At 38.0% G+C, this 26,696-nt stretch overlaps 1 protein-coding gene across 3 annotated transcripts in view; it reads left to right on the top strand.

The window, feature by feature from the left end:
- UGT8 (UDP glycosyltransferase 8) overlaps window positions 1-26,696 on the top strand; it is a 78,225-nt gene that overhangs the window by 39,574 nt on the left and 11,955 nt on the right. For all 3 annotated transcript variants that reach the window (XM_057704419.1, XM_057704421.1, XM_057704420.1), the window contains exon 3: window positions 26,425-26,567. In XM_057704419.1, coding sequence (XP_057560402.1) covers window positions 26,425-26,567 — 143 coding nt within the window. The remainder of the gene's footprint in view (window positions 1-26,424; window positions 26,568-26,696) is intronic.

Genomic DNA, 26,696 nt, shown 5'->3' with positions numbered 1-26,696 from the left:
GTGGAGTTGAGACAATACCATTTTTGTTTGAGAAACATAAATAAATAATCTTTACGCAGTAGTGGTTTCATTAATAAGCATTTGTGCCGAGTATGGAAAGTAGGCAATCTTTACCAAAATGTTTTAACCTCTGGGAACAATTTATCAATCTCATCCTTTCACAGAAATCTCTAATCTCTCTAAAATATGGCCAGCCTTAGTCAGAACTGTCAAGTTTACATGTGGCTTTTCGACTTCTCTTTCTATTCTTCACTTTCCTTATTCTGCTCCCTTTCAGTAACAACCCCCCCCCCAACCTGACATCCCCCGCCCCCCGCCCCCCGACTAAACACACACAGACTTTCTACAGCTCTCCTCCCCTCTGCTTTGTTTTGTCTCTAATTTGAACCCTGCCGTAGCCCCTTCAGTCAGTCTTACTCTGGCTCAGGCTGCCCAATGCTCCCACCAAGGGAGCATTTTTTTGTTAAAACCACCTTGTTTCCAAACCTTAGATGCAGTTAGTTAGCTGTAGTGTCAATGAGAACTAAGCAATTTATTCAGTGCTGTGTTAATGGCTGATAGCAATTTAACGTATTACCTTTCTAGGAGTAGTGAATATTTTATACTGAAATCAGAGGTCTAGTGATAGTAAGACATAAGTCAGGAGACTCAATACCAGGAGCATAATGAGTCGGGTTAGGAAAAGGGAAAGATGATTCCAGAGAATGAGGGGCCCTTGCTGGGTGTCCCCAGTATCAGTTCTTAGTACCCGCACTCACATGGGTGATTATACTCATAAACATTCTAACTTACTCTAGGAATGCAGCAATTTCAGCTTTTTACAGCACCAAAGGTAAGATAGGAGTACTCGGGAGTTAAGATAGGAGTGTTACGGGGCCTCACATGATGCTAATATAATGGCAGCTTAACACTCTTGTAGATTTCACTTTTCCTTTTCAGTCTGAGGGTTAAATAAGCCAGATAAATAGTATGTTGAGAGGCTATGATGTGCAGAAAATATTTAAATGCATCGCAAATGTTTAAATGGCACAGATTTTGTTGAAAACGTTTCCTGGTTTAGAAATATGCATTTGGGGAAGTACTGAAATAATGATTGTCTGAAATTCAGCAAATACATACTCCTTCGTTGTGTTGTTATTTGTTTTTAGCCTTTGTAGATTAGCTGTGCTTCACCAATTTGTATTATTAAACCTATGTCCTTGAAGTAGCAGAAGCGTTCTGGAATTCGAGAGACTGAAGTGTCCCATGTCTGCCACCTACTAGCTTTGGCATCGTGAAGCTTGTCACCTGAACTTTCTAGGAGCAGTTATCTCATTTGTGAAAGGAGGGTGATAATAATGTTTTTGTCTGTATCAAAAATGTTCATTGAAGATCTGTCAAAATAGTATTTGTATCTATAAATTACAGAGTGTTATATAAGAGTAAAGGATTATTGAGCCATTATGTAGGAACTATACATTATGAATTTTAAAAAATACATGTTAGGATGAACTGCATTTTTAAGAGAACATTTAGTGTAGAACCAGAGGTCTGAGTTTTAGTGCCATATCTCCCACTAACTTCAATAATAAACAGGCTTTTTCTGGCAGTGTTACTTATCTGGATGAAAACCAAGAGCTAAAAACTAAAGTCAAAAAGACATTTGGGTAGCCAAAATAAATGCCAAAATGTCCAGGAACTAAAATTCATATACTTGACTCACAGTAGATACCCTTAGACCTTCTTCCTCCAGAGCGAATTCACTCTAATTATATACCTGTGAAACAGCTTGGTTATTTTATTCCTAAGACTATGGAAGATTAAAAAGCAAATAAATTTTTCATGTTGGCATGCTAAAAATAGTGAAAAGTAACAATTGAATAACCTGGCAGAAAAAGGAGACCCCTTCCGGAACAACTAGAAGAAGAATATAAGTAACTCAAAGAACATAGCCATCTGGGGCCATCTAGTGTTGCAGACCCTAAGGACATCACTCTGTTATAGTGACACAAAAACATAATTAAGTTCATATGTGATATATTCTCTGTATAATCAAAGAATGAAATGTGCATAGCACCTTTTATAAGTCCATCCTTCAACAGTAGGCCTTAGCTAGTATGTAAACTAAGGTACCCAGAAAGATGCAAATTCACAGCAGGCTTGGGTTAGCTTGCATTTGTACTTAGGTTAAGGGATCCTAACTACTTCATCAAGATAGGCCCAGTTTATTCATTTGCAAAATGAAGAACTTGGGCTAAACTAACCTTTAGAATTGCAGGCTAAAATATGTAACCTCATATATCTCTTCTACCAGAATAATATTGTATACATTAAAACTCAGCCACAGTTCTTAAAATCAATTCTTACGTAGACTAGATATGATAAAGACATAGAATGACATGCAGTACTTGCTTTATTCACTTAAAAACACCAAAAGAAAAGCCTTTTATCTTTAAGATGAGACCATAAAATAACACTTAGAAATGTGTAAGTTTTTCATTCATTTATTTAACAAATATACATGACGCACTTTCTTAAATCCGGAGACTGCGTTCACTCCTGGGAATAAAAGAAAACTCAAGTGTGGTGGAAGAGACAGATATTAAACTTCTAATCACATTAAGTGGTATTTGGAAATGCTATGACGAAAAACATAGGGACCTAAAGAGTGTGACCTTAGAACCTAGGCATAACAAATAGTGTCCATTAGGAGCTTTTGACCTGGGAGTCCCAAGGATAGTCTACTGTAGTTTTTCTGTCCCTGGGTTCTGGATATGGAAATGCTTACAGGATAAGACCACCGCCTTATAATAAGACCCTTTGGGGAACGCAGAACTGAAGCTCCTTCAAAACAGTAGTTAGGAAAACCTCAGGCTGGGCAGATTTGGGGGCATTCATCTCTCCTTCCCTCCCTCCCTCCCTCCTTCCTTCTGTCCCTCTTTTCCTTCTCTGCCATTCTTTCCATAATCGTTTATTGAAGGTCACCACGTGTGAGGCATATTTTAAAACTCATCTCCTTCTGCCACCACCGTGGCTGACATTTTAGGTCATTCTGATTTTTGGTTCATGCTGAATGTTCTCTACTTATTGGAAAGTTACTCCCTCCCACTGGAGGGGGTTTGTCATTTTTCGATTTCACTAAGTTTTACAGGTTGGCTGTCAGCAGCACATCCATGCTTAGGTCCAGCTGTCATGTTTAGACATCTCTTACTGCAGAAGATCTTCCTGAGCTTGCATCCCAAGCTCACTGAGGCTTTCTAGGGCTCATGGACTTTCCTAATCTGATGGGGATCTCAGCTGAGGACATTATTTATCCTTATAAAATAAAAAGCCCAGTTCTTCATACCTATATCCTTTGTTTATTTACTTACTCACTTACTGAACAGTATTTGTTGAGCTCCTGCCTTGTGCAGGGTACTCCATTAGATGCTGAGGACATTATATCCCTAAAGCTCCAAAGGGCCTTACATGTAGTCTGTCAGTTTTATAGCCCATTGGGATTCCATGCTGGTTCCACTTGTGAAAGAAAACCCCAAATGGAAGTAAAGGACAGCAATCTCTAGCTCTCTGTCACCTTTATAGATTCCATCCACATATCATTTGTTCGTCAGTTCTCTCAGCAAATATTTATTGAGGGTTAGACATTATTTTAAATACCATGGCCAAGTAGTGTATGAACCATGCCCTCCATTAAAGGAACTGGAAGAGGCCGCCATCCCCAAACCTGACCTTATGTGTGTTCTGATGTCCCAGCTTTGTTGCTGAGCAAGGATTTTCATATCCGCATTGTGCCTAGGTGCACAGTTAAGGCAGAGTGGGATTGGGATTATGCGATCAGAAAGTGGTGCCAGGAATGGCAGCCTCCTGTTAATAAGGAATGAAGAATCTGTGCCCCATAATCTTTACCATCTCTTTGCTTTGCCTTTTTTTCTTTTATTGTCCCTTGGCTTTTCCCACAAGATCCAAGTACCGTTCCATTTGGAAACCATCTTTGTTGGAACTGCCGTAAGGAGGCCTCCTGGTACTAGAAGGGACTCAGGCTTTAAGGCCAGGCAAACCTATGTTTTAATCATGGTTTCACTATTACTAGTCCTGTTGGGCAAGTTATTTCATTTCTCTGAACCTGAACTTTTTTATCCGTGAAATAATATAAATAATTCCATTGTAAAAATAAACATGCTAAGTTGTAAGCACCTGGCACATGTTGATTTATTTTTCCTTGGTTGCCTAGCATTGTCTCCCAGAAACAGAGCTGACAGGAGGAAAAGGGGATCATGGAGAAGCACTGAACTGGAACGGAGATGATGGGTGCTTTATTGGGTGCATGAAACACATTGTTGACTTTACTTCCCTGTGGCATTTACTGCGCTTTGTTTTTCACAGTTTTGATCTCATAGATTGATAATTTTCGTATGAAGAGATATTAGAAAAATTTTTAAGAATTTTCCTTAGAAGAGAAACATTCCTCAGGTTCCTACATCTGTAATATTCTGCAGGATGAATCCATTTATAGCTATTGACACTAGTAGCTGCTTACTGCCATCCAAAATAAGTAAGAAAGTGTTTAAAAAAATAGTGTTAAAGTAAAAATATATAGGTACATTTATGTATTGCATATATTATAAATATATATACATTTATTTATATACATTATATATATATATATAATATGTATATATAATGTCCTAGAGCCATATATTGGTGGATTATATTTAATTCAAAGATGTAGCCTAGAAAATACCACCAAAAAGACAGGATCGTCTCACCTGAAAAGTGAAGCCCTGATTTTTCGGGCCCTTTTATCATTTTTGTGAATCTTAGAGTACTTTCTGTGGAGAAATTCTGGTAAACTTTTGACGGTCACTGTGTTCAAACATGACAGGCAAAATCTAAATTTAAAAGCCAAATGAATAGCCTTTAGTAGGGCTAAGGATGAAGTTTGAACTAAAAATTTGCAGTGAATCTTTGTCCACTCATAATCAATTGCTAAAAAAGGAGCCACAAAAGCCCTACTGTTGGTGGCATTGTTAGCTTCATGGGTAATAATGTTACTTTAAAATATATCATTTTTAGTTTATTCCTTCCCTTTCTTCCAGCCATGTAAGAAATCTGTCCCTCTTTTCTCAATTTCGTTTTGTTTCTTTTACTATAAACAAAGCAGTAATTGAATTTGGATTATATTAAATTTGGGTCTGATGACTGTTCTCAATGACCCAATCATAGATTCCAATTCACATGAGTGAAGAGAAAGCTATGTCTTATCTAAAATATTTGGTCTAGAAAATTTTCATCATATAGGGTTAGTTAAAAAGAAGAAAAGGAAAAAAAAGGATATTTGATGTCAACAAACCTCAGTGGATGTTAGCTACAGCTTTGTTCATATATATTTAGAAGACTGGTGTTACAATGAGATTCCAAAGAGATTAAGACCCCAAATGTTTGGACAGTATTTACTGATTCATGAAATGAGAGATTAACCATTGAATTAAAGTGACAGGAAAATGAGAGAGGAGGATGGAGAAAAAAATTATTAAATTTTTTAAAGACTTAATTTTTAAGAGCACTTTTAAGTTCGCAGCAAAATTGAGATTTCCCATATACCCCTTGCTCTCCCAGCATCAACATCCCCCACCAGAGCAGTACATTTGTAACAACTGATGAATCTGGTGTCACATCGATACATCATAATCACACAGTTCATAATTTACATTAGGGCTTACTCTTGGTGTTGCATGTTCTGTAGGTTTTGGCAAATGTGTAATGACGTGTGTTCATCACTATAGTGACATACAGAATAGTTTCACTGCCCTAAAATCCTATGCACTCCACCTGTTCATTCTCCCCCCATCCAACTTCTAGCCACCACTGATTTTTTTTTTTTTTACTGTCTCCGTAATTTTGCCCTTTCCAGAAAGGCATACAGTTGGGATCATGTGGTATGTAGCCTTTTCAGATTGGCTTCTTTCACTTGAGAATGTGCTTTTAAGGTTCTCTTATGTCTTTTCATGGCTTGACAGCTAGTTTCTTTTTAGTGCTGAATAATATTCCAGTGTCTGAATGGACCGCAGTTTGTTTATCCGCTTACCTACTGAAGGACAGCTTAGTTGCTTCCAAGTTTGGGAATTAGGATTAAGCTGCTATAAATAGTTATATGCAGGTTTTCGTGTGGTTATGTTTTCGACTCTTTTGGGTAAATACCGAGGGTGATGGCTGGATCAGATGGTAAGAATATTTTTAGTTTTGTAAAAAACTGCCAAACTGCCTTCCAAAGTGGCTGTATTGTATTTGCATTCTCACCAGCAATGAATGAGAGTTCCTGTTGTTCCACATCCTCCTCAGTACTTGGTATTGCCAATATCTGGATTTTGGCCATTCTGATAGGTGTGTGGTGGTATCTCATTGTTTTAATTTGTATTTCTTTGACAGTATATAAGGTGGAGCATCTTTTCATATGCCTCTTTGCCATCTTTATGTCTTCTTTAGTGAGGTATCTGTTCAGGTCTTTGTCCCATTTTAAAATCAGGGTGTTCATTTTATTATTGAGTTTTAAGAGTTCTTTGTATATTTCGGATAACAGTCCTTTATCAGATGTGTCTTTTGCATTTTCTCTTAGTTTGCAGCTTGTCTTCTCATTTTCTTGAAATTATTTTTATAGAGCAGTAAGATTTTAATTTGATTGAAGTCCAGCTTATCAGTTCTTTTTTTTCATGGATCATAACTTTGTCATTGTACCTAAACAGTCATTAATATACCCAAGGTTAGCTAGGTTTTCTCCTATGTAATCTTCTGGCAGTTTTATATTTTTGTCTTTTACGTTTATGTTCGTGATCCATTTTGAATTAATTTTTGTGAATGGTGTAAGGTCTGTGTCTAGATTCTTTTTTTTTTTTGAGTGGGGATGTCCAACACCGTTTATTGAAGAGACTGTCTTTGCTCCATTGTATTGCCTTTGCTCCTTTGTCAAAGAGCAATTTGTATGTCTCTTTCTGGGTTGTCTGTTCTGTCACATTGACCTGTTGGTCTATTCTTTTGCTAATGCCATACTGCCTTGATTACTATAGCTTTAAAGTAAGTCTTAAAGTTGGGAAGCATCAGGTTTCCAGTTTTGTTCCTCTTCTTAATATCATGTTGGCTATTCTGGATCTTTCACCTCTCCATATAAACTCTGGAATCAGTTTGTTGATATCCACAAGGTAGCTTGCTGGAATTTTGATGGAAATGCATTGAATGTATAGATTAAGTTGGGAAGAACTAACATCTTGACAATATTGAGTCTTCCTGTCTGGGAGCATTCAGTATCTCTCTATTTATTTAGTTCTTTGATTTCATTCATCAGAGTTATACACTTTTTCTCATATAGACCTTGTACATATTTTGTTAAATTTATACCGAAACATTCAATTTTTGGAGATGCTAATTTAAACAATATTGTGTTTTAAATTTCAAATTCACTTGTTCATTGCTGGTATATGGGAACGTGATTGACTTTTGTATATTAACCTTGTATCCTGAAACCTTGATATAGTCACTTATTAGTTCCAGGAGATTCTTTTGGGCTTTCTAATCATGTCATCTTTGAACAAAGACACTTTTATTTCTTCCTTCCCAATCAATGTAATTTGTATTTCCTTTTCTTATCTTAATGCATTGCACCCCCATCCAGTGTTGAAAAGGAGTGGTGAGAGGGGACATCTTTCCCTTATTCCTGATCTTAGTTGGAAAGCTGCTAGTTTCTTTCAATTAAATGTGATGTTAGCTCTACAGTTTTTGTAGATATTCTCTATCCAGTTGAAAAGGTACTTCTCTATTTCTAATTTACTAACAGTTCTTATCATGAATAGGTGTTAGATTTTGTCAAATGTTTTTACTGTATATATTGATATGACCATGTGATTTTTTTTTTTTTTGCTGTTTTAGCCTGTTGATGTGATAGACTATTTTATTTTTGAATGTTAAACCAGCCTTGCATGCCTGGTTTTATTAGATTTTTAGCACCTAAAATAGATGCAGTTAAACTTGGAGAAATTATAGGGTCTAGATTTCTCCATTGCCTACATTAGTCTTCTCATCTTCACCTGCAATTTGACAGAAAAAGGAAAAATTTGTAATCGTTATTTTCCCATCCATCTGTGCACTGCAAGATATTACAACGTGACTGATAATTTAAAAAAGTGAATTTGAAATGTTATAGGATGAAATTAATAGTTTTTAAGTATATGGAAATTTCTATTAAAGGGAAAGAAATAAACATCAGTAAGAGGAGGAAATGGGCTCATTATGTCTTGTGAGGGAGTATATATGGGAGTTAGTGCCACCATTATGCTGAGTAATAGCCTTCTCTTTTTAAAATTATTAACATGACCCCCGGTATTTAACAAAATTGTGAGGTCAGATGCACTAATGGCTGGCAGAAAGATCATGAGCTTTTTTGACTTACATTAACCTTGGTGGAATTTTTTAAAGCCACTTATATCTTTGAGATATTGGGACTTTGAGCCTGCAGGTTTTTCATCTGTATAAAGGGGAAACTAGCTACCTTATTATTGCATGATATTTTGTAGTTTAAATAGGATAGTAGAGTAGGTAACGCACATTACTTAATGCCGTGCCCAGCATATACTAGGCAAGCAATAATCAATAGCTATTAGCTTATAGGAAGAAAAACATACTGTTATAATATTTTTAGTTAGGATTTTATTGGTGTGTTCTTTTCAATTTGAGATTCTTTACTAAACCTCTTCTTTTCACCAACTTATTGGGCTACGAATATTTTGCTTCCTGAATTCGCTTCTCTGTTTTCACTTGAATGAGCAGCTGTAATGAATCACCCAGTATGGACAGCTGAATAAACTAGCACTCAACAATTCGTAAATAAAATATAATTTTATTTTTTTCTCTTTTCTCTCTCATCTACTTTAGTTTGTAAGCAACAGGATTTAAGTTTGCTGTTTGACTTTCTGTTGGTATAAGAGAAAAACATTTATTTCTAAAAAAAATGTTCTAAAGTCCCATAAAAGGATAACTTACAGAAAAGATTAATAGGGTGGAATTGTCTAAAGACACTATTTACCTCTTGCATTTAGAGAAATTCTTTTTAATGCAAAATATAGTGCTTTTCTTTTTTGTATGTTACCTGTGGGTCTCTGAGATAAGAGGTGATCTCTGATACACATCATACTTTAGTCAGAACAAAATGAGAAACAGTTGGCCCTTTAAAGGATTATTTTTCTCCAAAATGGGAAATGATTTTGGGGGTACTTGAAAGAAAAACAAAGAAGCTTGTTTTTTTGGTTCTTGTTATTTTAATGATGTTTTAGTTTGTAATATTTTGGCTTAAGGCCCAAGGTAAAAACTGAAATGGCAGGGCCCAGCACTTAAGATGCACAGTCACATTCTCTCTGACTTTTTTGTTTAAACATTAAGTTATGAAAACAATTCTGGATGCAAGATGAAGGCAGTGGCATCGAAAGCAGCTTCTAGGTCATTAGGAACTTGTGTTGAGAAGGATGGAAAGAAATACTGTAAATGTGAAGTTTAAATTTTAATAGTTACGCAGTATTGGTGAATGATCAAGCACCTAAGAAAGGTGGATGACACCTAACTACAGTTGGGATAATTAGGCGGGAAAATCCTTGGGGGCAAATGGAAGTCCTGAGCCATAGAATAATAGGTAGAAGAAGTTATGTGTTTCATGGTACTCCATATGCTACTGATAAAAAAGCACTTGTGGATCTTAGAAAAAATGTTATTACACTTTTCTGAGTGAGGTTAGTATTACTTGACCTTTAAATAGTCTTCTTCCTGCTGTTATTATAGCGTAAGGTACTGTTTCACAAACAAATAAGTGATTCAAATTTATTTCCTTCTGACAGTACTGAGCTTGGTATTTAGTGTATATACAGTAGGCAGAGTATTCTAGTTTTAAAGCAACCCAAATGATCCAGAAATTAGCATTAATTCTATTAATAATTTGCATTATGGTACTTCTTATACCTATACCATAGAGTAGTGAATTTGTTCACTTGGGTAATACCAGGAAAGCTATATGTAATCAGCCATAAGCATGGACATTTATTTGAAGCCTCCTATTTTGCATTCTTCTTCATAATTGCATTACTTAGGAATTTTGTTTTAACACACAAAAAACAGAAAACACATAGTCATGCACAATGGAAGCTTATTTGTGTGTCACAAAAAGGAATTTCTAAGATTGGCAGTCCAGGGTGGTATGGCAACTTTGAGACATGCTCAGGGATGCAGCTCTCTTTTGCCGTCCTGGAGCGCAGCTCTGGTCCTCATGGTCAAGGTGGCTGCTGTGTTCCAGCCATTGGCAGGCCCACTTACTTCCACGTACATCTCATTGTCCAGAATATTGGCTGCTCACCTTTTCATGCTCACCTTCAGCTAAGGCTGGAAAATGTCCTCTTTACCTGGGCTGCAACATGCCTAGCTAAAAGCTGGGAAATGTTACTAAGGAAGTAGAGAATAGATATTGCTAGGCAACCAGCACTCTCTCCTACAATCTTATACCTTCACTTGTTTTATTATTGAAAAAAGGCCTTTAACATTATTTGTAGATTAAAGTTAACATTCCAGGATGTTGTATTTATTTTATGGCTTTATGGTTGCACGCATTCCCTCCTACACCCGGGAGTTTCCTCACTTTGAGAAGTACAGATTTATATGTGATTGTTTAAATTCAGTAAACACTGACTCAAAATGGTATGTGAACTGTTAATTAAAAGCAGCAGTTTTGGACCAGTGGGTTTTGAGTTTGGAGCTGGTTTTTTTTGTTTGTTTGTTTGTTTTTGTTTTTTTTTAACCACACTGGTTGGTATGCAGAGATTTTTCCCAAGCTGAGCTGGAGATTCTGCATTTGCCCTGAGGACCTGATGTGTGTAGAGATCACTGGTTCCTCTCTTCCCAGGTGCTGAATTCTTTACTGTGATTCCAGCTGTGTGGTCACATTCTTTGCCTTTTGAGTTGCATTATTTCAGAATGACTGGCAATTGATCAGCCTTGGGACCCTTTTTCTTATCACCTTATCTGCATGTTCTCCTCCTGGAGGAGATTACAATATTACAGATAGCACTGGTTGGGTAATTTTCCCACATTCACATTTCTCTTATGCATACGAGCTATTTTTTTAAGGATATTATGCTTTGAAACCATCTGTGTACAGCTACTACTTACAAATGTACTAAAGCTAATTTGTCCATTTTTACTTTAATATATGTATATTCTTAAATTTTTTTTAATAATACTTAGTCTAATATTGTGACTATGATTTCTAATTCCATGAAAATAATTTCTTTCTTGGTGTTGTTTTTGACTTTTGGTTGTTGGGTTTTCATCTATTTTGAGGATTATTCAGTTTGTCAGAGTCAACTGTCAGGTAACAGAAATCCAGGATGAACTCATCAAATCAGGAGAGGGGTTTCTTTGTTTATTTAACCTTTGAGCCCTCTGGCACCTGCTCTTTAACTGACCATGTTCATTTCTTGCTTTTCCATAGAAAGGATTTTTTCTCCTGTAGATGTGCACACTCACCTCATCAAAAACTCTACTTGATTGATCCTGGAAAACTCTGATCTCTGCTTTACTCAGTATTTCTTCTGTATTTTTGTTCTCAGTTTGCCCAGTCTCAGACATATTTTCAGAACTAGGTGAGACAGTTGAGATCTTTGCCAGCAAACTTCCTTGTAGCTGTTGATTTAGAGAGAAAATTTGTTTACCCATTTTTCCAATTTTCATTCTAGTGGATGATCATCATACAAATTTTCCTTTGGAGCCACACAGTGAAATAAATCATGTATATCAGGAAAATATGTGAACAATTTGACTTAAAAAGATTTAGGAAACCATTATTCTTTCCATTTTTCCTCAATTGAGGATACGTGAAGAACCCTCTTGTAAGAGAAGTATTACTTAAGCCCTTTTCTTTAGCCCTGTTTCTCTTTTATAGGATAAAAGTCTCACATCTTTTAATTTTATGTGAAATTTAAGACAATTTCAAGGTTAAAAACAAGTACTAGCTGGTTTTCCATAATAATCACTTCTGCTCTCTTGCTGAAATGCTCTGTTACAGGTTTCCTTCATGTTTCCTCTTTTACAAACATATTTCAGATTCATAAACTCTTTAAGATGCTTACTTTTAAAGATATGCAGAGAGCTGATTTTTTTTTTAACAGATGAAGCAAGTCCATCAGTCACTGATGACCAGGAATAGGAGTAGAGAAGGTGAATTTGTTGTCCCAAAGTTCCCACTGGAACATTATCCATCACAGCTAGGTTTTTATGGCATCTCCCAAGTGTCCTTTAAATTAATTATTTATCCATAATATCCTTGAAGTACTGAAGTCAACTTCAGTTATTCTAAATTACCATGTATAACAATAACATTTTGTGAAAATGCATGTAGATTTCAGAAAAAGATTTACAAATGAACCTTAAAAATAAACCCATTTATAAGTTGATGCATGTTTGCATCAAACCAATAATGAAAACATAATGTAACTCATCAGATAGATATATATTCATTGACTGTTTATTGAGTGTAGATGAGTCATGGGCTATACACTATTTTGGGTGCTTTGGTAGTCAAGGAATTTATAGTCTGCTAAAGGAGATGACATATGTATACAAATAATTTTATAACAAGTTCAAATGTGGACAGTACCTAAACGGAGATATAAAGTACTATCAAAGAAGAGAAATAAAGAATAAATTCTTAAACTTGGCGAGATCAAAGATTGATGTAGAATGTGGTGTTTGTTCTGACCTTGAAGGACCTGTTGAATTTGGATAAATGGAAGTACCATTACACAAGGGGAACAGAGAACCCAGTTGCCAGTGTGGGCAGGATGGGATAGGCTAAGGGAATGTGGAATGATCTGATTCATTGTGGTTCAATATCAGAAGTGAGAAACAGATCGGCCTTGCATTGTCAATGACAATTTTAAGATTTTTCTCATGGATAAAGTCAAGAGAAACTGAGGACTCAAGCATTGACTGGAAAGTACTTGAATAAGACTTTTAAAATATACTGGTTCAGGTTGGGCAGTAAACTTTTGAGAGGGCCCAGGCACTAGGATAAAAAGAAAATCGGTGAGAAAGGAAATTTGGGGTTTCTTGTTCAAAGATAGGCTTCTACTGCAGGCTTCTCTAGGAGCACAGTAGTTAACTGTATTAATGGAAGGAAGTCATGATATTGGTGAAATAGAAGAACTGATCAATCCAAGTTTTAGTTCCACAGAATTGCCTTGAGGGTACGAAGATGCTGAGGGAGTGCCCCTGTGAGAGCCTGGAGGGAGACTGAGGGGCGTAACCACCCCACACAGCTTTCTGATGTTTATCCTTCATTGGTAGAATTTGCTGGGCCCTGCTAGGATTTTCATCTTATTCTGAGCTTGCTGTTCTCTAGCCAAGCAGAGAGCGAGATTTGTTTTGTAAATTGTCTTCACATAGGGTAGTACATGGAAGATCACACAGTCTAGCAGGCACTGTTATCCTGGCTCTGCGTGTTTTTGCCCCAAGCAGAAATGCTTTCCCTGCGATGACTCACCTCCTCATCCCAGCATCAATGGGTCATTGCCCAGACCCTTCTGGGGGGTTGGCTTTGTTGCAGAGGAGGAGTCCTACTTCCTGAAGAGTTGTAGAAATAGAAATAGAAATGGGGGAAGAGGTGAGTCAGTTCCTCGTCTTCTCGTCTGTATAGTCTCTTACCCCAAGCTGATAGCAAAAGTAAACCAAAGGCTTCTCCTGCCGTCTTCATGGCCATGTGCACCATTCATGTTCAGCATGGAAAGACACAAGACTTAATGGAAATATCCATTAGGTCCTAGGATATAGTCTCATTGCATATTTTGGTATTTCTTTAGGCATTTGGGAGACGCTGAGTCGGGTGCACTCTGATGCTGTCATTGACCTGCAAGGATCTAATTGAATGATTTACCCTGGAAGTGATGTAAACTAGACTAGTTTTAGCCAGCTTTTTGCGTTTCCTGTTTTTCTCTTTATAGGTTTATAATCTCGAAACACCAATATCGGTATTATAAATGTCCAAAAAAGGGAGATTTGCTTTGATGTATGAAGGGATTCTTTAGTTGCCAAAGAATTTTTTTGGACATTTTATTTAATTGAACTATCCGTGTGTTTCCAGTTGGTTTTGGAATGGTGAGCATACAACTTTTCATTGCTTGTTGCCACACTCTTCCATTGGAAATTCAACTCTGAAATCAAGAATTAATTTACAGAAATTTAATGTAAATGCACATTTTGAAATTATTTATTCCTAGAGTCTCCATTTCCCCAGCATGGAGGGAAGAAATGGGGCAAAGGCAGTGTTCATGTGATGCTGATGGTGAAGTCCATGAGTCTGACCTGGACTGTGACATTCTGGGCAGGGAACCATGTCTTACTCTTTTGTATTCCTGGCCCCTGTTACCTGGAGCATAGAAAGTGGCCAATGACAGTTGAACTGTTATTGAATTATTGATGACATGAGTATGACTGCAGATTAATTAAGGGCACTGCACTCAGTCTCTGTTGCTAATGTCAGAACACATCACAAGGGAATGTGGCTATAAGAATTATTTTGGGAAAATACCAGGTGAATATTACATTCTTCTCTGTTGACGTATTGGTGAGGACCACAAGTTCATGGCTCAGAATTAGGTTCTTTTGTGTTTTGGGCCTCACCTTTAGTCATTATTTTCTGAGAAGAAATCATTTAGATGTGTTGAAAGTCAGAGTGGGTAGTCAGTGACTGTCAGTTACTTCCTGTCCTCCCAGTCTTTTCTGAGAAAAAAATGCTATGGTAGGGACTTTGTGTGAATTGCTTAGACTTGTTTTTAAAATCCATTTGTGACTCTTACAGTGAAATATTACTCAGCAATAAAAAGGAATGAAATTGAGTTATTTGTAGTGAGGTGAATGGACCTAGAGTCTGTCGTACAGAGTGAAGTAAGTCAGAAAGAGAAGAACAAATACCGTATGCTAACTCATATATATGGAATCTAAAAAAATGGTACTGATGAACCCAGTGGCAGGGCAAGAATAAAGATGCAGAGGTAGAGGAACAGACGTGAGGACATGGGGAGGTGGGGAAGGAGAAGCTGGAACAAAGTGAAAGAGTAGTATTGACATTTATGTACTATCAAATGTAAAATAGATAGCTAGGGGGAAGCAACTGCCTAACACAGGCAGATCACCTCGATGATTGCTGATGACCTACGGGGGGAATAGGGAGGGTGAGAGGGAGGCTCAGGAGGGAGGGGATATGGGGATATATGTATACATACAGCTGATTCGCTTTGTGGTACAGCGGAAGTTGGCACAACAATGTAAAGCTATTATACTCCAATAAAGAAAAATAAAGAAAGAAACTAAGCAAATGAAGATCTATTGAAATATTCCAGTTACTTGAGCCGAAAGGACCACTTTAGTGACATTTAAACAACCATTTATTTGGCCCACAGGATCTGCAGGTGAGGAATTCAGGCAGGACTCAGCGTGAAGGGCTTTCTAGTGCTTCCCATTGTCTGCGGTCTCAGCTGGACAACCTGAGAACTAGAAGCTGGAATCATCTGTAGGTTCGTTCAGTCACATGTTTGGCTGTTGACGTTGGCCGGTGGCTGAGACCTTGGTTTTGGCTGTTAGTTGGAGCACCTACTTGTGGCCTCTCCATGTGGTGTGGATTTGCTCATAGTGTGGTGATTGAGCATTAAGCGTGCATGTTCCAAGAGAGAGAAGCAGTTTGCATCTGTATCTTTTTTTATGACCTAGGCTGGAGTGTCACATAACATTACCTCTAGTATATCAGTTGATCATGAAGGTCATAAGCCTTCCCAGGTTCAAGGGATATGGACACAGCCCCATTGTGAGGGGGAGTAGCAAGGTTTTGAAAGCATGTGCAAGACGCACTAATGCTTGAATTATTGCTGGAAAAATGCAACCTGCCACACAATGTACTTCCCATGTCTTTTGCTATAATTTTCACATATGATTAATAATTTATATCTTCTTAGGTTGTTTTTACCAAATAGACTACTTACCAATTCCCTGTTCTAGTTGTTTCTTTCTTTCTTTTTTTTTTTTAGTAACTTGCCATTAACTGTGTTGATCACATGCTGAAATTGATGGAGGGAAGTTTAAATTAAAAGATAAAAATTAATAGATTATCTAGAATTTTTTATTTGTATTTCCCAGTAAGGCAATTACAGGTTTATTAATCCTCTGGAGAAAAATAGTTAGGATTTATAATAAAATTATAAAAGGAATAAAATGATTTCATCCTTCTCTTGCACAAGTAAATAATGAATACTCAGCTTCTATGTAATTTTTTCCAGTTTCTTTTTGCTATATGCTATTTAACTTTTCTCCTGCTTTTAATTTTAATCAAAGGCGTCTTAATTCAGACATATAGCAAAGACATACTTGTCAGTGAACTACCATGTCCATTTCTTTATGGTACTAAGCTATATTTTGTGATAGGACAGGGAGTTTACACAGATATCTTTTACAGGAATTTCTCAATGGAAAATAGTTCTAACAAAAATAAAAATTGATATAGACTCCCTTTCTCAAATTTCTTTATTGTGTCTTACATCATCTTCTTTTAGGCCAGGTGCTAGTTTTGCTTGTCAAGAAGCCATTGTCTTTTCTGCCTGAGCGGCACTGAATTCAGTGAGTTAGCCTCCAGAGAAACGCTCAGCAGCTCCCAGCTTGAAGGGGATCTGGAGAACCTAGCAGGGGATTCCGTGGAATTAAAGCCATCAGATTAAGTAGGACTCGTTCTGGAATCAGAGTAATTCGTGGTCAGTGCGTGACTTTGATTTGCTTTGGGATCCCCCCCACCGAAGGAACCAGATTGAGTATAGGACTCAGTCGACCTTTTGTGGGGTTCCCTGGGCTAGAACTGCAGGGACGCGCCATGGGTTCTCTGCACTCCTACTTACTGGACTAGGGGACCACGTTCTAACTAGTGCTCTGAGCAGAAGTGTCACGAATTTATTCAGTTAGGTATCCTAGACGCAGAAGCTCTTTTCCTCGCTTCTCCTTAAAGGGGCCCCTGGTCGCCGGTTGTCCGTAACACTCGTGTGTTTCTTCTTGATGTCGTTGAGAGCTCTACAAAGCTGTATCTGCAGCCCAATTTTCCCTCCCAAATTTTCTGTTTCCCACTGCTTTCTAGATAGTTCCACTTGGGTATTTGAAATCTCAACTTCATTATGTTCAAATATAAACTCTTCTTCTTCCCCCCTCAGACCTGCTTCTCCTTGTACGTTTCTTCTCTTGGTTAATTACAGAATTATTCCCAGCCAGAAACCTGAAAATCATGCTAACCCCATCCTTTCCTGACTCCTCACTAAGTCTTTGGTTCTAACAAACACCCGCCTGCACCCTCATCTTGTCCTCTCCAGTGTCCTCATTCTGGTCTCCCATCTACTCTAAAACGTCCTGTGAGCGTCTCCTTCTGCACAAATCTCAGTTTACTATGGCCATTGCCCTGGTCTGCCTTCACACTAGATGTGAATTTTGCCTCCTTCATTGTGTCTGGGGCACAAAATTGTGATTATCACAAAAAGAGTTTCATTTTGCTTTTCCTGGAAGGAAAGAAGGCAGACAGGTGGACTGGCTGGCAAGCCTACCTTTGTTTTCTCCAGGCAGACCATGTAATTAAACTTGAATTTTAAAATGCCCAGCATTCTCTTTGTTAGCTCAAATTCTAGGGAAGAGACAGTGTTACTTATCTAAGGAACTGAATGAAAAAAATAAATAAATAAAGGATGTAGATTACTATTGGCTTTCTTGATTTATTAAAAGAAATAAGTAGTGAGCACCTACTGTGTCTCACAACCCAGGAAGAGAGAAAACCTTGTGCCTAAACTCACACACTACAAAGTATGTGATGTGTGTCCTGTGAGAGAGCACATCTCACAAAGGAGATGATGGCGAGTCAGTATCCTTTGTGAGGACTTTGATAAATAATGATGCAGAAAGAGGAACGAGGGGCAGGCTGTATTTGAGGAAAGAAGAGTAGATGAGGTGTGGAAACCTGATGGGAGGTGAGGGTAGCAAGTTTGGTTATGGCCATGTTGTTAAGAATGTAAACCCTCTGGGGACTGGAATTTTTCATGATCAATTTATTCTTTGATATGTCTCAAGTGCCTAGAAGAATGCCAGGTATGGTACACAGCAGGTAGTCAATAGTAGTTGCTGAATTAATGAATGGACTCTGAAACCCTCCTCACTTGCTGGGATACCCTTTGATAAACAAGTATTTGATAGCCATGGCCCTTTTTTTTCCTGCAGAAATGTGAATGTTTAGTTGACAGCAGATTGTTTTGGAAAGAATGTTCCAGGATCACAGATTTGTACACTACACTCACGTGCAAAAAAAACAGACACCTCCTCTCTCTGCATCTGTATCCCTCCCCTCCGTACCGCATCCTCCTTGTCTTACAGATTAGCATGCTCAAATCTCTCTCATTCTCCCCAAACCTCTGGGTTCTTAATTTCCTTTTGGAACATAAGGAAAATTTAGATGTCACATTTTGCTCTGATTTTTTTTTTCCTAGTGAGATTTTCATCTTTTTACACCCAGTGGTTACTTTCCCCAGTGCCTGGGTACCTTGCCATGATCATATCCTTGGGAAATCCTGACTGTGTGCAGTTTCTTGAAGGTCTCAAAAACCTTGAAAATTTAACTCTCTTCAAAGTCAAATCAGGGTTTCAAATTTTGCTTACTTCTTTTAATTGTAACTGTAATGACAACAATTAAAAAGTCTTATGAGAAAGAAAAAAGATACTGCAGAATCTCAGTGGAAATGAATACACCCTTCTAGGTACTTACTACATACTCCTGAAAATGTTCATTGTGTTAATGAAAGCATCTTCTGAGATTTTTTTTTTTTTAATAGAACCATCACCCTGACATTGATCACTCTATTGCTTCTTCAGGTTAGTTTTGGCTTAACCCTTTTGGATAATCTTAGAAATCACTTGAATATTCTGAAAAACTGACAGCTCGATTTGATACGGCATATAAAACATTTTTTGTACTATTTCTCATTTATGTATTTGTTTTAACCAGCTTTATCCTGAAGAATCAAAAACATAGCGAAGAGAGTATGTATAATTGAGAGAAAATTTCCCGGTGCAAAATGACTATTTTTTTCCTTTTCTCAATGTGGCTATCATTTCGGTCTATCATCTGTGTGTTGCTTACCAGACTTCCTGCCCTGGGAAAATAACTGTGTCATTTTTATGTGACAAAGCACTTTTATATATTTGATCTTATTTAATCTTCACAATGTCCCTGTGAAATATTATCAGCCTTTTTAGAGAAGAGAAAGCTGGGCCTCAGAGGGAATAGGCACTTGATGGACGTTACAGGGAAAACTGTGGAATTGGGGTTTAAACCAAATCCTTTTCCAGTTAACTCAGTGAAAACAGTGGTTGGTACGTTTTCATTTTGAATGGTAACATTTGTATTTTCAAAGGTATTTTTTATTATTGTTTGTTTACTAAGTCTTGGTTAGCTATCTTAGCAGTAGTCAAAGATCACGTTTGATGTCCCATGGTGTTTTTAAAGCATTTTCTATTAAAAATGTTCATTATTATCTTATCTACTGGATTTTGCAGAACGAAAATTTTAATTCTTTGCAGTCTACCTGACCAAATCGGAACATTCTTTGTATCAGACCCTTTAAGATGGGAAAAGAGGTCTATTGATATTGGTGTTGGGAACAAGAACAGAGGTCCCAACACCCACCCCCCCACCCCCCTTCTCCCATCACCATCTCTGTGTTGGATTCTCTCACAGTCCAGGCATTCTTTGCCTCAGAAGGGATGGGGCTGACAAAGGATGCAGTGTTATTGGTGTCTCCACTGCACTGGCCCCCTCTCAAGGCTCTATTTTGTGGGGAGAAAGGAGTCGGTTTGGGTCATAGGCCGCCGTCAGAATGGATTTGGTGCTCACCTCCACAGCCCAGTCTGTCCCCAGGCTTGGAGCTGTTAAAGATTTCCTTAGGTCTTTCCAAATCCTGATGTCCTCAAAATTAAGCCTGGACAGGATAGAGGTGGGCCTGCACCATCCACCTTTTCATTAGGTATTCTTTTGTTGGTTCTGAAATGACGATCTTTGAAAAGTCTGCTTTTACATTTCTGAATTTGGGATGTGTTTTACATTTGAACAATTAAGAGGAAGTTTTTGTGTTTTGGATAGGAGACTAAGTGTATAAAAAAGGAAGTAGGAGTCATCCAGTGATTATCTTCTCAAAGTCTCAGACTCTGCTTTCTACTCCTCCTTTGAATATTTTTTCAATATCCTCCACTTTTCAACACTCACCATGTCAACATATTACCTAAAGTTATTGCAAGTTTTGCACCTGGGGAACATTTGCTGCCCCAGTCTAACTCTGGTACATCTCTCGGCCCCTGTTCCACCCCACCTGCTGTCTCACAGGCCAGGCTACATGACCCGCTTGTCCTCAGCAGCACTGCATGGAGGGAAGTGGAGAGGGGGACGATGATATACTTTGCATTGACTTATTCTTCTGACAACCAAGTCAAGGCATTTGGTGTATAATTACTCTAGGGAAAGGAATCTGGCCATACCAGGGAACACATCATGTGTACCAGGTCACTATCATTTAAAAAAAAAAAAAAAAGGCAAATATGTTAGTACATAGCATTTGATTATGATAAACATGTTATGCATATTTCCTTATGATGCTACCTTTTTCCACAAAGGGCATAAGACACCTTCCCTATTTACAAGAAGATAAAGTGATGATTCTTATTGTGAGGTTGTCTTTTCAAAAGCTGTGTATCTAAAATTATAGCAAAGTATAGGTAAGTATCTAAATTGGTTACTATAATTGCATAGAAAGTGGAAGTATTCATGGTAATAAAGTGAGAGAAGCACCTATGATTACTGCTGTTTTCCTGCATAGTATTTGATCTATTTTTGTGATGATTTTGATTTCATTTACATTGTGGAAATCACGGAGTTCTTCCCCTGGGCAGTGAACAGGGAAGACCATAGAGACAGGCTCTGGGTTTGGGCTGGTGACAGTGGGATGGCTGAGAGCCTGGGAAGCTCAGCAGAGCCCAGGCATCCGTGCTCTGTTCCTGGCCTGCCATCTAGTGGAGCAGCCAGCGTGCAGTGCTGGCCAGTTCAGTGTAAAGGACTGAATGCAGTTTCTGAACTCATGTGATACGTGAAATGATGTGTGTATTCTGTACACATATGCACAGATATCCACAGAACACATAAGTAAAAGTGGTACTGCTGATTCATGGCAGTTGACGTGTCAAAAAAGCAAAGTCCTTGAATAAAAAGTAATGAGAAGTCTAACGCTGGAAATGTTAAAATGTGTTATAAAATAACAGTAAGTAAAACTTTGCCACAGGCACAGGAATGGATGGATAGATCAGTGAAACAGAATAGAATTTAGAAATTGACTGGGAGGGTGGAGTTTCAAATAAATGAGGACAAGATGAAATGCTCAGTATGTTGAGAAGGCTGGCCAACTGTTTGGTTAAAAATAAAGATGGATCCCAGTCTCATTCTTTCCTCCAGGAAAAAAAAAAAGGCCTGGATGAGGAAAGGAAATTAAAGAAATTAGGGACTTCCTAGGTGGCGCAGTGGTTAAGAATCCACCTGCCAATGCAGGGGACACGGATTTGATCCCTGGTCCAGGAAGATCCCAGGTGTCTTGGAGCAACTAAGCCTGTGTGCCACAGCTATTGAGCCCGTCTATCACAACTACTGAAGCACGTGAGCCTAGAGCCCGAGCTCTGCAACAAGAGAAGCCACTGCAGTGAGGAGTTCACGCACCACAATGAAGAGTAGCCCCCACTCGCTGCAACTAGAGAAAGCCCGTGAGCTGCAACGAAGACCCAGTGCAGCCAATAAATAAATCAATTTATATTAAAAAAATAAAAGAAATGGAACTATATAAAATTAGTAAAAAAAAAAAAAGTAGAGCTATTTAAAAGATAATCTTAAAGTGGGAAAAGTTTGCTAAGTAATTTGACAGTAAACCCAGAGACCACTTAGGAAAAGGCATTTTATCCTTCTAGCAAAATAAAATAGTTGACAGAAAACTATAAAACAATAATGCTTAAAGGGAAGTAATACATTCAATTCCTAAGTTAAAATGAATTAAATGATAGTATATTGACAGCATCCAATCGAGTACTGTATAGACTCCCGAGACAACAAGAGATGAAAGCAATTTGAATTTGCGTTTCTCTGGTTATCCATTTGAGGCTAAGCATCTTTCCATGTTTTATGCCATTTGCTTTCCTTCTGTGAAATAGGTGTTTTCTGAGGTTGTTTGTGGGGGGGGTTTAGCCTAATTATTTTGTTTTAGATTTTAATTCTTTATTTTGTGTGTTACAAATACTTCTGCATTTACGAGTATTTATTATTCTCTTGCTTTTTAAAACGTCTTTCATACCCCTAGAAGATTTCTATTATTCTACAGTCATGTCTGTCAGTCTTTTCTTTATGACTTCTGGGGTCTGTGACTGGCTCAGGAAGGCCTTCCCCACCTAAATACAATAAAATTATCTTTGGGGGTTTTCTTCAAGTACTTCATATATTTTAATTCAATTTAACTTTTTAATCCTTCTGCAATTTGTGTTAGTGGCGGGACTCCACTTACACACTGTTCCTTCTGAATCAGTAGCTGGAGGCCCCCTTTCTCCACTGATGAAAACGCTGACTTCCTGTCTGCAAGGCAGCCTGTGGTTGCCACCTCATCACACTCTGTTCTCCTAGTACTGGAGACTTGCATTGTGATGGTTCTAGATTCTAGAGTACGTTTTAATGTCTTGAGGGGTAAACTCTCTCTGTTCTTTTTCAAAAACTTCTTGGCCTTTCTTGTACATTTTCTTTACAAGATGAATTTTAGGCTCAGCTTTTCAAGTTCCGTAACAATCCTTGAGGAATGTGGGCTGAGGATGCATTGAACTTAATTGTATGAACAATTAGCATCTTCATAACATGGATGTTTCCTTCCCGGCCCATGTTACCTCCCTCCATTTGAATAGATTTTCTTTTTTGTCCTTTGGTAACATTTTCTTGTTTTCTTTATGTGTATCTTGTATATTTTGTTAGGTTTACTCTACTCTCAAATATGTATTGTTTTTGTTGATATTGTGAGGGCTCTTTTTTCAGTCCAGTTTTTTAAATTGGTATTTGCCCCAGGGCAGGGGGATTCTAAAGTACCTATACTTTTAATAGTGGTAATGTTACTGAGTCCAAGCTCGCTCCGCTTGCCGCAGGGCAGGCCAATGAATTGGAGACGAGGTGTTGAGGCAAGGAATACCTACGACTTTATTCGGAAAGCCGGCAGACTGAGAAGATGGCAGATGAGTGTCTCCAAAAAACCATCTTGTTGGAGTCTGGATACCAGTTACTTTTATAGGATCAGAGAAGGAGGGACTGGAAGTAACGTAAGTAGCGTTATCAGTCTTGCAGAACATCTCCTGGGATGACTAGCCTCAAGGAAAGGATACGTTAATGTTAATTTCTTCTTCTCTGCAGCCCTTCACAGGTGGGTTGGGTTCCCCGAGGCAGTCCATTATGTATAATTATAATAATAAAAGTAACAACAAAGCAAAAGTCAAAGAAACAGATCCAACTTGGAGTCCAATTTAGATTTCCCCTGATGTAATAAGTTTCTGGAATTGGGATTATTTTTAACATCACATTTATTATGAAGGGTGGGGTTTTGTGAAGAGTTGTTATTAAATTAGTTTGTATTTTATAACTGATGGGGTCTTAAATTCCAGAAAATATGGTATGTGTATATAGAGTTGAGATGCTGCCTGGCCTCCCAGCCCTTTGGAGACCTAAGCACTCTTTTTGTGAAGGGCTGGTTCCAATGTCTTCACCATGAATTGAGCAAACTCTAGAACCCTTCAGGCTCTGGCTCCTGCGTCTACTCATGCTACCTGCAGGTCACGGTATCAGTCAGACCCCAAAATCCAACCCCTTCTGTGTTCCCATAAAACGTCAGTCACACCACACATTTTCTGAGTTGAGGCTGCAGATTGGAGATCATGGGGAGGGGTTACGTCCCCCAGCGGTGGGGTGGCCCCTACTCTTTCTACTCTGACCTCTCCCTCACTCCCCTCTTCCGCCTCCAGCTCAGGACAGAGCACTTGGGATATCACCTTGGGGCCTCACTCTCCCCTCTAAGCCAAGTGCAGTATTACCTTCTAAAAATGCTGAGTGCTTTCCCTGGAAGGAACCATAGTGAGTAAAATTTTCTCTATTTCCTTACATACCAATTACGATTATACACCTGAATATATTCTTGTTATGCCTAATGACTATGGTAGGAAAAAAAGCTGGAAAAATAGGTTTATGGATTTCATTGTATATCACCCAAAACCAACAACTGAAGAAGTATTTATGCTTCTGCATTTATACAAAGAGTTAGTTGAAACTCAAAGACTTTTTAAGTCCTTGAGAAACAAAATTTAAATCATGTTTTTCCCATAAGGCTTAGTATTTCTGAATGTAAACGCTTTGTAAATGGCATTGACCCTGAAATTTTTGTCGTTAGAGAATTGGATAGTAGGTGATAAGTTATTTGAAGACAAACCATAGGGAGAAAACACCACATGTATTCAGATCATTCTACTGTGCAGCGTTTATATTTGTTTAAGTACATCTGGCGTAAGACTGGATATAAAATGAAAATTCTGAATCAGTTTGTTTTGTTTCTTTGAATCTGACTTTGAATTTCGTTGTTAAATTTTCAGCACGTGGTATTCTTGGTAAATGTGGTAGAATATAAGTTAAAAGCTTTAACCCACAATTGATATATTCTCTATTTCTTTTATATATTCATAAATACATAGAGTTTCCTGGAAAATGAGGTGTTCTGATTAGGTTATCTTCCCCTCCAAATAATTACAACCTCTTTTACTCAATAACCAGAAGGATGTCTCTCCTTTCCATCATCACTCTTGGTCATATAATGACACTATTCACTAATTCATTTGAGGCATAAAATGTGATCTCCTCTTCCCTGCTAAGAATAAGCGTGATAGAGCCAGTTAACACAGATCTCACTAACTGAGAAAAGTAAAAGGGAAAGAAAGCAAAGAAAATAAAGACATAAAGAGGCCTAACAGTCCACATAAATACTTAGTCTTGACCTATGTGGTGATACCACTGTGTTACTTCTTATTGTACTTCTTACCTCCCAGCTGCAAATCAGGTTATGCCAGAAAGTGGTGTGAAATGCAGAGAGCACAGGTCACACAGTCACCTTGGTAACTTCTTCATCCTGAACGAGAGACCTACCGGGTCTGCAAGATGTAACTGTGACAGCTCGCTCTGCACATTGTGAATACAAAGTGGGTCTGTCCCCTGCTTCCATGACTGTATCGTGGCATAGGTGTTGCCAGCGGACAGCATGTTTGTTTTCCTTAGAACAGAATTATGTGTTCTTCAAAGTGCTGTGGCTTTATTAATTTTCATGTGGAAAACTGAAGCTCAATGTCTTTGACAAAGACTCATTCAGAGGGATAACTTACCATAAAAACAAGCTGATGCCTACAGAATAAACTATAGCAAGAGTGATATCCCTTAACACGAACTGCTTTCGTCAGTGAAATCGGCGATACTGGTAGAAATGTGTTAACGTGTCTTCTTAGGAAATGAGTATCCCTGAAATTGGCCAGTTGTCCCTGTTTAACATCCGATATGCTGTGGCCTTTGACCTGGTAGCTGTAGACGGACATGATTGAGAATTTAGCATTTTCCCACACAACGAGGGAAGCTTCTGCTCAGTGATTTCTAGAACCCCTGGATGCCTCACTGTACAGTGTGCGTGATTTCTGTTCCGTGTGAGCTGAAGAAGTAATTAGAGAAATAGTAAAACTTACTAGGCCTATGGATCTTTGGAACTATTAGCTAAGTGCTTCTCTTTCTCAGTCATTAATACAGTATGCTCTTCAGAAATGAAAATTATCAACCTTAGACCAAGATAAAATCAGCACACTCCGAAAATAAAAATCTCCCTGTGTGGGGGTGGGTGGTGGTAGTTAATGTCTATGTCATATGTCTGATTTTTTTACTTATATCCTTATGCAGATTTATCCCTGACCATGTTTTAAACACGAGTTTCAATTTTTTTTTTTAATTTCCATCTGAGATCTTAGGCCATTAATTACTGATTTTTTATTGTTTATTGATCTTACCAAATTAACTATCTGCCCTGCTTATTTTAGCTAGCATCATCAGGTGAAATATTTTTTAGAAAACAGTCATTTAAAGGAAAATATTATATCCTCTTCACTTTCTAATTGTTTAAGGAAATTATCTGAAGGCTTTTTAGAAACTGGGCTGTGATGATACCAATTATGAACTATATTGCTCCTTCATAAAATTAACTGCTGCATTTTGATTTACAGGATCTCCAAAGGTGGGTAAATGGTGCTAATGAACATGGCTTTGTCCTGGTGTCTTTTGGAGCTGGTGTCAAGTATCTGTCAGAAGACATTGCTAACAAACTGGCCGGAGCTCTGGGAAGATTGCCCCAAAAAGTGATTTGGAGGTAAGGTAATAATATAGATTGTTTCTTCGCTGTTGATTTGCCATATCCTCTTGCTTAGCCCGCAGGTCTGAATAAGCACAGCCCATTGATTGCTGGCAATATTAGCAGGATGCCCTTGACTTTTCATTT

The sequence above is a fragment of the Hippopotamus amphibius genome, chromosome 13 (genome assembly GCF_030028045.1).
Source record: "Hippopotamus amphibius kiboko isolate mHipAmp2 chromosome 13, mHipAmp2.hap2, whole genome shotgun sequence".
NCBI classification, from domain to species: domain Eukaryota; kingdom Metazoa; phylum Chordata; class Mammalia; order Artiodactyla; family Hippopotamidae; genus Hippopotamus; species Hippopotamus amphibius.
The sequence above is the reverse complement of the archived record's forward strand: the minus strand, read 5'-3'. Positions and strand labels throughout refer to the sequence as shown.